The sequence below is a fragment of the Protobothrops mucrosquamatus genome, unplaced genomic scaffold (genome assembly GCF_001527695.2).
Source record: "Protobothrops mucrosquamatus isolate PMUCROS unplaced genomic scaffold, P.Mucros_1.0 scaffold7938, whole genome shotgun sequence".
NCBI lineage: Eukaryota > Metazoa > Chordata > Lepidosauria > Squamata > Viperidae > Protobothrops > Protobothrops mucrosquamatus.
This window is the reverse complement of record NW_015393736.1, coordinates 1-13,542: the sequence shown is the minus strand read 5'-3', so window position 1 is coordinate 13,542 and position 13,542 is coordinate 1. Positions and strand designations below refer to the sequence as shown.

The following is a 13,542-nucleotide window of genomic DNA, read 5'->3' as shown; positions in this document are numbered from 1 at the left end:
TTTGGGCAGCCTGGTGCTAACCAAAGCAATAATCCATAACATTCTTTCTTTTATATTGGTTTTACAGAGCTCTGCTCAATACACTTGTGCCAGCTCTTGAATATTTCTTCTCAAGTCATGAAAATTCTACTAGTTCAGACTTCAAAACTACTTAGGACCAAAAGCAATCTATTGGAATTAATATTACACTGCCTCTTGATTTTAAAAGCAAATCCTGGTATAACCATGCATTTTATGAGTCTCCAATGTCTTCATTTAGTGATCCCTGGTGATACAGTTGGCAAAACATAGTCTCTGTATCAAGAAAGATGAGGTGCCCAAAGGAGCTGCAAGTACAAGGGCTCCAATTTTGATCCCATCAGTCATCCGGCTCAAACATCCATCATGCACTACACAAAATTTGTTCTTTTTCATCCTTGCATATTTCTTGTACACAGTCTTGTATTCTTATGGTTTCAGATACACTGTGAGTATGCGAATCCACCTTACAAAATAGAAATATTGCAAAGGAAGCATATTTTAAAATAATTACAATAGCACTATATAAAAAGTATTATACTGCTTGAATAGTCTCTGTAGAAAACTTAATTACTGCATTGTCCCCTAATAACTGAGAAAAACTAAAGCAGCTGCTGCCCTTTAAGAGGATGTATTACTATGCTAATTCTACTAAAAACACAAATAGCATAAGAGGAAGTATAATACCTCAAACATGCAAAACAAAGGTGAATATAAGCAATTTAAACAATTAACTGTCCTATTGACTCAAAATAGTACTTTAATGGGGTGCAAACTGTGCATTTCATTGAAATGAAACATCAAACAGAGAACATACCAGAAGAATTACACGCAGGGGTATCAAATTGCTGGCCCGTGGGCTGGACACGTCACGTGGAAGCTGCGCCCACCCCATTGCCGGCAATGGAAAAACCGGCCCGATACGTTGCGCGACATCATGTGACATTGCGAGTTTAACATGCCTGAATTACAGGGTTGGAAGGGACTCTGGAGGTTTTCTAGTCCAACCCCCTACTTGAGCAGGAAACTCTATCCATAATATCCTAACATTCAGAACATTATAATGGCTCTGATCTTACGTACTACTGTAATGGAATAAGCAAGATGTAAAAGTCTCAGTAAAAAGTTGGCAGTATTTAACTTAAAAGTCAAAACATTAGCAACTTCAGGTTGCTCTCAACTTACCCAATTAAGCATTTTGATTAAGCCAAATCATACTTAATGTCTTGAGGCCAGAGGTACCCCAATAAAATCTGGTTTGCTACCTATCCTTTCCTATATATTTTCAACTGCATCACATTTGCTCAAGCAATTTTTTTCCCTGTAAAACATTGCCACAGTACTTGGCTGATTAACCCTAATTGCAGGTTTACATGGGGAAAAAGAATCTCTGGCCCAGAAATCCCAAGTTTCTACTTCCAGAGGGAGGGTAAAAGATTCCGTGACAGTCCTTTAACTATTAAAGTAAAAACAACAAAACCCTACAACTGGATACTTACCATGTACTTTAAACCAATTTGAAGTAGCCCAGTTATGAAATAAATGTATCTGCTACCTGGCCTGATGATGAGTAACTATTTCAAAGAGGAAGCAGAGCAGTATACTTTCTTTTAACTGATTTAAATGTGTAGCATAATAACTAACAGAGACATTCGGGATTATCAGAATCTCACTTATTTTCAGGAAAAGGAGATTGCAAAATTAAGTAAAAAAAAAAAAAAAAAAGAGCCGCTCAATTATTCTTTACAGTACCCAGTTTATAACCTCCATTTCCTTAAATTAGCTAAGAAAGGAAGAAAGATATTTTATTCAGTAACTCATTTGTCAATTGCTGGAAAAGGGATTCCCTCAAACATATTTTTCCAAAAGGGAAAAAACAGATACTGTACAATCAAGTACGCAGTCTCCTGCTTCTGTGAATGTTCATATTCCTATTTTAATTTCCTCCTATATCCCAACGTTATCTTATCAGGTTTCGGGGCAAACAAGATTCAAACATATTAATAAATAAGCTATATATGAGGTTAGTGGAAGACTCCTTCCCTCACTCCTCCAAGGCATTGCACAAAGTAATGATAAAAAGTAAAGATACTGTGGATTGCTGAAGCTGCAGCAGAATGAAGAATGTTTATACCATTTCTCTCTCCAGTGATTCCTTATCTATTTCGAAGCATTTCTAAATACTGTGATTTAAGGTAAAGAAACAAAGAAATGGTGCTCCAACCCCACAGAACTATTCTTAGAATAGAAAAATGAATGGTAGTTACAATCCAATGTTTGTTTAGCTAGGGAAAGCTATGGGATGACCTGATAACAGGGACTGCCTTAGGGGTGCTGGAGGAGGTTGTGGGAAACAAGAGTGGTCTTTTGATATGCTGTGCATTTAAAATGTAGAATAACTTTTGTTGTTTTGATGCAATGCATGTTTTGCATGCGATGAACTTCATTAGCGGTATGCGCCATTAATGAATATATGCATTGATATTTTGACATCTGTGAAACCAGTATTTTATCGTGCTTTTGAGAAGATATGCACTTCAGCTCTGTACTCAGCTTCTGAGCAAACTTACTTGTTTCTGAGCTTCATTGGCTAAAACAGAAAATAGATTCAAAAAGCATTTTTGTACTTTGGAAATCGGATCAAAATCAAGAAAAAATAAATGCTACACAAGAAAAATAAATGCTACACAAGGTATATTTTGTTTTTTTTACGTTCTAGAACTGAAGTGCTTCTTTTGGGCTCAGTTTGCAACCAGAACTGGCTTGCAAAACTACTATGTAAAAAGTTAGGAAAACAGTTAGTTATGAGTCGTGTTGAGAGCTCCTTTGGATGATCACCCATGTAATAAAATCCATTTATTTACTAAACAAACCAAAATTCCTCAACATTTCTTGTAGCAAATAAATCCCTCCTTTTCCTTTTTTGAACTTTGGGTTGGGGATAAAAATAATCCATGTAGAAACATTTCTGAGAAATGTTCCATCTTTCATATCAATAACATTCATATGCCAATGAAGAAAAAAGGGAAATGCTACAGCTAGAGCGAAAGGGGATGAAGAGAGTCATTTGACCGTGCCAGGAAACAAATCTAAAAACTGAAATGAAGTGAAATATAGAAGAATCATTATTAGGAGGCAAAAGAGAGAAAGATCTGCAGAAATACAAGAAACAAATATGAGAGTAATAGCATTATCCTTGTCTTTCCCAGACCCTGGAATTTACAGTTAAGCCTTGTTATCACCAGTGCTCAAATCATATCAGTTCTTACAAGGAATCATGTATTCAGCACAACTTTCTGCAGAGACAACTTATACATATACAGCAGTAAGCACGTATTTGCTTAATTTCTGCTCAGATCACCAAAGGACAGAAAAGGCATAAAGATACAGCTAATTCTTGGGTTATGATGACAATTGGGACTGGAATTTCCATTGCTAAAGTGCAACACCATGCGACCACATTGATGGCAGTTGCCATCATTTAGTGAAGACTGTGTAGTTGTTAAGTGAGGACTCCATATGAATGCGATGTGGGAAGAGGCATGAATCAGGAAGCGCTCGCTGATGCTGCTGAAAATTTCTCCCAGGCAAGCAGGTCAGCAGGCAAAAGCTCTAAGAAGGTGGACAGGCACTATAAGTGGGTGGCAAGGTGTTGTGGGCAGGTGCTACATAGATGCAGGGGCAGGTACTATGGTATATGTACAGGTGGGTAAGTGCCATAGACGGGCCTTACAGAATATGAGATCCTTATGCCACTGGGAGGTCTCTATGAGAAAAAGCGGTGGGAGCAGGAGTAAGTTGTGGGGGCAAAGTAGCAACTTCCTGCTGGCTTTCCCATTGACCTCGCTTGGTAAGTTCTATGGAAGCAAAGAGAAATTCTGTTTGCCTCTAGGATGTAAGGAAATGTTTTAGCCAGGAGTCTAAATTAGATCTTTGATCTAATCAAGATCAAGATCACGTGAAGTATTAATACCACTTTACAATGCCTTGGTAAGGCCACACTTGGAATACTGCATCCAGTTTTGGTCACCACGATGTAAAAAAGAAGTTGAGACTCTAGAAAGAGTACAGAGAAGAGCAACAAAGATGATTAGGGGACTGGAGGCCAAAGCATACAAGGAAAGGCTGCTGGAATTCGGTATGTCTAGTTTAAGGAAGAGAAGGATGAGGGGGGACATGATAGCAGTGTGTCCAATATCTCAGGGGCTGCCACAAAGAAGAGGGAGTCAAGCTATTCTCCAAGGCGCCTGAAAGCAGGACAAGAAGCAACGGATGGAAACTAACCAAAGAGAGAAGCAACCTAGAACTAAGGAGAAACTTCCTGACAGTGAGAACAATTAACCAGTGGAACAACCTGCCTCCAGAAGCGGTGAATGCTCCAACACTGGAAGTTTTTAAGAAGAAACTGGACAGCCATTTATCCAAAATGGTATAGGGTTACTTGCCTGAGGAGGGGGTTGGACTTGATGACCTCCAAGGTCCCTTCCAACTTTATTACTATTATTTATTATTATTATTATTATTATTATTATTATTATTATTATTATTATTATTATTATTATTATTATTATTATTATTATTATTATTATCATCTGTATACTAGTTAATAATTTGCCTGGTCTCTGAAAACTATTGTCTGTGAACTTCATTATATCAGTTTAACCAGTTATTTTATAGATATTATATATTGGGAGACTGAGTAGCAGATCCTTCACACCTTGGATCTGTCCCAAATGTATAGTTTCCTTGATGTTTTGTTATCTGAAATTCCTTTAATGCTGCTTTGAGTTGTCCTTCTCTTTACCAGACACTAGTAGATTATGGACTCCTTATCTGCCTCACATGCTGGCCCACAGCACTAATACCCAGTGCTTTTTTTCAAAAAAAAAAAAAAAAAAGGTGCCGGAACTCACACACTTCATACAACCTGCCTTTCCTACCCTACAAGGTTCCATGCCAAAAAAGGTGCTGGAACTCCGTTCTAGGCGTTCTATGAGAAAAAAAGCCCTGCTAATACCAAGCCAGAAAGTCGAGTCAGTGTGTATAATCTCAAAGAGTTTCAGGGAAAGGTGGTCTGAGATCTTAAATCTCTTAGACCATGGGTTCAATCCTGCTGTTACATTCACACTGTGCATAATTAATTCTCCCTGTTACCATTTTCATAAAGTAAAGAGTTCCAAATAGTTCCAATGTATTTTTTTTTCTAACCTTCCCATATATAGCCTTTTCTGAATAACCATACTTTCAAAATGCATTTGCCCTGCAGATTTATAAAAAGGCACTTTGGATCCTGGCAGTTCTAATTTTCATGCTTTTCTTAATATACATGGAATTCATCTTTTCTTAGAACTGCTGCAGATTTACAAATTGTATGAAAAAGTCTGGCCACTCCAGTCAAATTTTATGTGAATCCCTAAGCATGAGTACAAATTTCAGAAGGGTTGAATTCTGAACCATGAAAAAATTGTAGCAGCTCCTCTTCTGTTCGGGATTCATCAATAGAAATTGACTAAGAGAATTTAAATCTTCCCATGCAATATTACTTACCTCACCTTCAAGATCCCTTACCTGCCTAGTCATCATGAGCTCAGACTTAACAATATGTATATATAAAATGACATAAGTGACTATTTAAAATAAAAATTAACTAGAAAATGTATTTTTATAAATTTCCATAAAAATATAACTAAGTAAATAAAAATAATTAAATACAAAATATAAATACTAAAAATCAAATAACTACCAGTATACAGGCAACACAGAGGATCTGTAAGATAATACTGCCATCTAGAGATCAATTTGATCGTCCTACCTTTGCTGTGATATTCTTTTGATAGCATAGTTTTAAATTAATCTGCAAATGTATTATTTTGCTATTTATTATATATTAATTCAATTTGAATGGCCTCCACTCAAATTGGATATCTTCGAGACCGCCTTCTGCCTCAGATTACCTCCCATCGGCCAGTACGCTCCCACAGAGTGGGTCTCCTCAGGGTGCCGTCAGCCAGACAGTGCCGGCTGGCGACCCCCAGGGGGAGGGCCTTCTCGGTGGGAGCTCCCACCCTATGGAATGAACTACCCCCAGAGATCAGGGTGATCCCTGATCTCCCTTCCTTCCGCCACGCCCTTAAGACATGGCTATTTCAGCTAGCAGGACTGGCCTAGGGGAAATTTTTAACCGGGTTTTTAAAATAATTTTAAATTAAATATAGGCCAAGTATTAATATTTTCTTTTAATTATGTTTTTTTTAACTATAGTATTTGGTATTTTGTATGTGTTTTATCAGCCTGTTAGCCGCCCTGAGTCCGCAAGGAGAAGGGAGGGATATAAATACAATAAACTAAACTAAACTAAACATGCAACTCTGGACAATTAGCATTCAACATTAAAAATAAAAAGTTATGATTGGGCAACTCATATATTTACACATTTAATACCATATTTCCCCGAAAACAAGACCTAACTGGAAAATAAGCCCTAACGCATCTTTTGGAGCAAAAATTAATATACGATCTGGTCTTATTTTCAGGGAAACACGATACTGACTTCTTTACTGGAAAAGTAAGATAATAAGCAAGAAAACAAATAAATAAGCACTATTCAAATTACAACAGTTCATTTAGTGACCGTCTGACGTTACAATGGTACTGAAAAAAGTGACTTATGACCATTTTTCACACGATCACTGCATCATCACATGATCAAAACTCAAACACTTGGAAATTGACTCATATGTATGACAACTGCAATTTCCTGGAGTCATGTGATCACCTTTCCTGACAAGCAAAGTCAATGGGGATGCCAGAATCCCTTAACAACCATGTCACTAACTTAACTGCGGTGATTCCCTTAACAACTGTGGCAAGAGATATCGTAAAATAGGGTAAAACTCACTTAACTACTGTTCTCTCCTAGCAACAGAAATGTTGGGCTCAATTGTGGTCATAAGGTGAGGGTTACCTGTATACATTCTGTACACAAGCAAGTGGGGCAGTACAACAAAATGTTATAATGTAAAATAAGCTTCTGTTCCAGAGTCAAGTCATTCTGTTTCATTCTCTTGTCATTATAATTTTCCTTCCCCCCCCCTTTCAACACTCATTGGCTGTGTTTTTCTGTTCAAAATTCCAACTACTTCTGTCTAGAAACTGCTTTCATTCCTTTTCATCGCAACAGAACTTTATGAACAGAAAACTTCCACAAGTTATCATTCTGTTCTTGCTGATCATCCTCAGTCCTTATTGGGCTATTTTAGATTCCTGCATTCCCCCCCCCCCCATTTTGGTTATATTCTGTAAGATACAGCTGACATCCTTATACCTATCCTTATAACAAAAGTTACAGTATGTTTCCCTTCCTGAATGCAATATACAGTAGTGGGATTCAGCCAGTTCGCACCAGTTCAGGAGAACCGGTAGCTAAATTTACCTGAATTTGGAGCACCAGCTGGCTTCTGGAAGTCCAGTCTAGGCCTCGGAGGCCTCCCAGGCCTAGAACAGCCCACCGGAAGTGCATGATGCCACTTCCAGAAGTCCATTCTAGGCATCGGAGGCCCAGGCCTGCATCACATAATAGAACTGGTTGTTCAGGTATTTGAATCCCACCACTGGCAATATATATCATTATACCTCAGTCAAGGAGTGACTTAGCAAAGAAGTTAGAATCACTGATGTTTTTGATCTCGTTTTTGGAGATCAAAGGAAGAAAATAAATAATCTAATCTAAATTCAGAACATTTGTTTAAAGAGTTTAGGCGAAATCCAAGATTCTCTCAAAGGGAAGGAAATAAATTACAATTCCTAGATCAAGACTTAGACATTTAGAAAATCAAATAAAAGAATCTCTCAAAGATCTGTCAGTTTGACTTTCACAGTTTGTGATTTCTTCACAAAGAACAGAGAGTATTTAGAAACTAGCTCATCAAAAACAGAATTAAAAAGTGATTTATGATATTTTTCACATGACCATTGCAACATTTACATTCGGATGCTTGACCAGTGGTTCATATTTATGATGGTTGCAGAGTCCCCGGGGATCATGTGATCACCTTTTACAACCTTCTGACAAGCAAAGTCAATGGGGAAGCCAGGTTCACTTAACAACCAGGTTACTAACTTGACAACTGCAGTCATTCACTTAACAAAAGTGATAAGAAAAGTCATAAAATGGGGCAAAACTCACTGAACAAATGTTTTACTTAGCAACATAAATTTTGGACTCAATTGTGGTCATAAGTTGAGAATTATTTGTACAACTCTGTCTATGGGAGGATAACATAATACAATATCGTATCTCTCTATAGAATTTAAAAAAAGGTAGACTGTGTACACTATTTTCATAGCATATTCAAATTCAAGTTATTAAATGTTAAATGAACTGAGACATAACCAAAGAATATTTTTTGGCATTTCGAACAATAACAATAGCACATTTAGCATGTATATATTTATGACACAAATGCAAAATTACAGTTTCAATGAAAAAACCAACCTTCATCCACTGTAAATTGACAGCTCTTATCATTGTAGAATAGAATTTTCTTCTTATCAGGACGAGTAACAAAGATGATCTGGTCTCCTAAAGCCTGCCTCAAATATAAATACAGAGACATAAGTGTATATCAATTGTGATTTCCAGAATGTCAAGATTTTGTACAACTTTTGTCTGCAAATATAGGTATGCAAAATGTTCAGCACCTACAGCCCATTTTAGAAAGAGACTATAGTATAGTGGAAGCCTGCAGTTGATTTGCTACATGTATACAAGTAACAAATCTGTTATCATTTGCAAGCATTTTAAGACAGATTGAATGAAAATACTGGGCACATATTCATAATTTTCTCCAATATATTTAAACATTTAATTAATTTCTATCCTGCTCAAGATGATATAATAGCAGCAGCAGCAGTAGTAGAGTTGGAAGGGACCTTTGAGGTCTTCTAGTCCAACCCCCTGCTCAGGCAGGAAACCCTATACCATTTTGGACAAATGGCTGTCCAGTCTCTTCTTAAAAACCTCCAGTGTTGGAGCATTCACAACTTCTGGAGGCAGGTTGTTCCACTGATTAATTGTTCCAACTGTCTTATATATCTTATATTTCTTTCTCTTATTTGTTTTTCCTCTATGAGGAAGACTGTCCCAAAGCTATCCAATTAGGTTCCATGGCTGAGGATGGGCTAGAATCTGGGCTTCACCACCACTAAAAGACAGATTAGCAAATTAGGAAAAACTAACTATGAAAGTGACTGTTTGGTTTAGATTTTGAAAAACATATTATGTAACATAGCTTTGCCATTATCTCTAGAAGAATAGATAATAGATATCAAGACTTTTAGCAAAGATTGGCTCCAGAAGGAGCTAATATTTCCCTTGCTATACTGGACAAGGGTTAGGTTACTGCCTTGCCAGTTACTCTCTGAATATACATAATAGCTTCAAGTGGCTTTAAGAAACTGTGCCATTGGGGAACAACTAATTTAGAAATATGTTTTAAAAAATTAAGTAAAAATTTCTCCTCATAAACTTTTTATGTAATATAATTACTATTATGTAAATTAGTCAGTGCTTTCTCAATGCCAACTAGCCTAAAGTGAGCAAATATGTACAAAAATACTAGGCCTGTTGTTGCAATTCAGTATCTGTCATTTTGTGAAAGAACGTGTTATCCTAAACTTTTGGCTTTAATCAAAAATAATAATACATCTTAGATATGAAAAGCCAAAATTCAGAATCCTTTGCAGCCATTAGGAGAAACTTCTCAATTGTAGAACCCCTAAGGAACTACTGTCAGCATCAGTTTTCCATTTCCAAATTTGCTATATTTAAGCTGTACTGCTATAATTGTTTGGATGTAAATTTCACTGAATTAAATACATCTTTTTGACAAGATGTACAGTATATAGCTCAGCAGTATAACACTGATTTGCTAACATAATGGCACTAGCTGCAATTTTAATCATCTCCATTTTAATGCTGACTTTTCTATTTTTAAGTATCTGTTTTTATATATGTATTCTTTTTAGTGACTATGCTACCCAGAGTCACTTCTCATGAGATTGGCAGCTACATAAATTTCTTCCCGCATTTCTTCTGTATTGCGTTTTATACAGAACCTGGAAAAGCTCCAATTACGTCACTGCTGACTAGAAAAACAAGATGCAATAATCAATACTATAAGCAATTTCTACTTTCTGACATCAATCATGAACGTTTGCCACATTTTGCAGGCAAACCAGGCAAAGAATAATTAAGAAATGAACCTGCCTGATATTGGTAGCTAGAAATGGCTCAGTCTTAGCATTAACCATTGGCTTTGAGGTGAACATGCTATGTTAGCTATTATGCTACATTTTCTCATTATGACAGGGGTCTGTAAGATAAGTTTATAATTCTTAAATCCCTTTTGAATAACATTATTGCTTCATTTATGAATACACATGTATCTGTGTGTGAGGGGAGGGGGAGGGGAATGCATATGTATATGTTGTATCATCATCATCATCTTTCTAGCCATTGTCTATCCACTGCAGGATGAAGGCCTCTTCTGCATGTTTCCAACCAGTAGGGTCTTGAGCTTTCCTTTGTTAGTTGGGCCCACAATACTTGCTGATGTCATTGCTCCATCTTCATTTACGCCTCTTTTGTGGACGGTGTTTTATCAAGTGGAATCCATTCTATATATGATGTATATGTATTTGTATAGTTATTTGTATTTTATACTTATATTCCAAGTTTATATTATCCAGATTGCTAATTTTAATTTCTTCTTGTTGTATGTGTGTAGCCCAAGGAAGCCTTTTAACATAATCTGATTTAATATTACCTTTTAGACAATTTTTTGATCTGTATGAACTTTTCTTAACTATGCTGATATTGTTAATTTAGTTTTTGACATTTTAAATATTTTAATACCAATTTTCTTGTGCTGGTTAATGACCATGATGAAGTTAAGCAATAATATATAAATTTGATAAAAAAAATAAATGCATTCAAAGCAATTCTGAGACCAATTTTTTCCAGATTCAGAAACTGCCAAATTGTTCAAGAAGAAACTTGCAAATTTGACACCAGGATTTTAAAAAAGAAAAGTTGCTATACATTATAATTGAAAGAGATTTTGCTAACCCAAATGCCTTGTAACAATTTAATAAACTTGAAATATGAAATTATAACTATTGTTTACCTTAATTGCTTTTTGTGCATTAGGAAGTCCTTCCTCAATATCTTCCAAAAGTATTCCTCCTAATCCTCGTTGATCATGCTTATCCAAAAGCCTCAGCAGGGCCTTTTTATCTTTTAAGTTATACTTAGGCTTGAAAGCATATTTCCCATCTATAACTTCTATTTTAGGATTGCTGATAAGGGCCTAAAATGAAAACAAAACAAAAAGGAACTCGGCTGATAGGAAATGCTATGTCATTTTTATATATGGACTTTGTAAAATTAGTAATGATTGAACTGTGTGCTTCTGTTTATCCTAGTATGAACAGAAGACTGAATCATTTTGAGAAATTAATAACCAAAACCAGAATCTGCCTGGGGCATGTTTTTATTAATCATCTTTGATCAGTCTCCTTGGAATAGCATATTTTGCTATATCTGTGTCTCATAAATGACCTAATTAGTCAATCGCTCTCAGTGTAGGGGTAGGTCGTATTGATATACTTCAAACAGAGCTATTTTCATATTTTACTTTCAATTATTAGATCTATTAACTCAAATATTTTTTACATGTTGTAAATTCTAAATTTTATTTTTAGCATGTGTGAAAGTAAAATACTAAATTTTAATTAAAAAAGGGTAAAACAACTATTTTACATTTGGAAAACATCATATAAAAATATCTGAGAATACAAAAAGTGTGTGTTTCTGTATACATATATTTATTTGTGTGTCTGTATGTATATATATATATACACACATGCATGCAAATATAATGGTCTTCACTGCTATTTGTTTATATAATTTCAACATTAAAAATAATTTATATAATACTATACAAATGAAAGATTATGAAGTTTCTATTCCTTGACAAATCTTTTAACGTATTTTCTTCATGTAATTCATTGACATTATATATACATAGAAAACAAACTTTTAGGGCAAAGTAACCTTAAAGTTAAATAACATATAAATTGTATAACCAGAAAGCAATACAGTTATATATGATACATCCGCCATTATGTCCAGTTTGGGGCATGAGAGTTGATAACAGTTTCTTATTAATAAATTATTATTTATTATTTGATCATCATATTTATTTAAACTAGTACCCTGAATAGCTACTTTCGTTACCTCACTCATTAACCACTGTTTCTGCTTCAGTCCAATGTCTAAGTGCTGTGTTTCATCTAATATTTCTTCTAGAGTTAATGGATGGGTATCACCACGTTGATGTCGTGTCTAGACAAAAAAACAATTGATTTTATTATCTTTCAAAACTATAAAATTAGTTACATTAGATACTGACAAAATATGTGCAAAAATAATTTTGCTTAAATAGCTGAAGCACCTCAACTACTTCAATTTCAATAGTTTACTTTTCTAATTCTGCCTGTGCTGCATTTTCAATATTAATCCAGATACTGAAAATGATGTGAACTACCTACAATGCCAATAAATTACAACAGTATTAGAGCAATGTTATATAAGACTTATTAGACAGCAGATCACAAATCAAAATAATTCAAAAGGACTTTATCACAAGTAGCTTTTATCCCAACCAACATGCACCAAGTTGTTTTCATTGTGTAAAGTAAGAGAGGCTTCTTGGCACAAATGAGTTTGAACAATACTACTGAATCACATTTTTGGAAGTCTATTCAATTTGTATGTCATCATGCCATACAATTCAGACTTGGGTTTTCTTTCTACAGTTTGCAGGACTGCAACATATAACATAGCTCTATTCATCTTCAACACATGCCCACAATACCATAGGAAGATTAACCCTAGGCAAACTTGCTCCTCACAGCAATCCCATCCAGCCTTTTTTGATATTGTGAGTTTGAAGTTCATGAATAAAGGGAGATTAACCAAGTAATTATTAAGAAAATATTCAATCCAAAAGCTATGTATAGTACTGCATTACTTTTATTTCCTATAAATAAAGAGACCACAGGGGAACTATATTGTAAATGCTGTATTCACATAAAGTGCACCGTTTTAGTTAATTATAAATATTAAATGTACTCCGTTCTAAAATAAAAAATGTTAAATCCCAAACCGAGTGTTCATTGGCTCAATCCAACAATAGTTTATCTGGGAGAACAATATATTGTCTCAATTAGCAAACACAGGCCTGAAATTCTTCTTTGTACCAACTTTTTGTGTCATCACACAATATTGAAATATTGCTGCTGAAATATGGTAACCATAAAAGGTGCACATAGTAAACTTGGTAGCAAAATTATACCTTCATATAATTCACTATCTTTGCAAGCACGCCAAACTTGTAGCCAGAGCCTCCAGAAAGAGCTTTCAAATTAAAAGTTCCATTGCTGTGGTCTGTAAAGGGAAAA

The 13,542-nt window shown here is 35.3% G+C and overlaps 1 protein-coding gene across 1 annotated transcript; it reads right to left on the bottom strand.

The window, feature by feature from the left end:
- Positions 1-2,588: 2,588 nt before the first annotated feature.
- On the bottom strand, positions 2,589-13,535 carry LOC107300678 (general transcription factor IIE subunit 2; the record flags this gene model as incomplete). Its single annotated transcript, XM_015829983.1, has 5 exons — positions 2,589-2,608; positions 8,513-8,606; positions 11,205-11,387; positions 12,317-12,424; positions 13,437-13,535. Coding segments are annotated over 5 exons (504 nt in total), but the record flags the coding sequence as incomplete, so codon positions are not given.
- Positions 13,536-13,542: the final 7 nt, after the last annotated feature.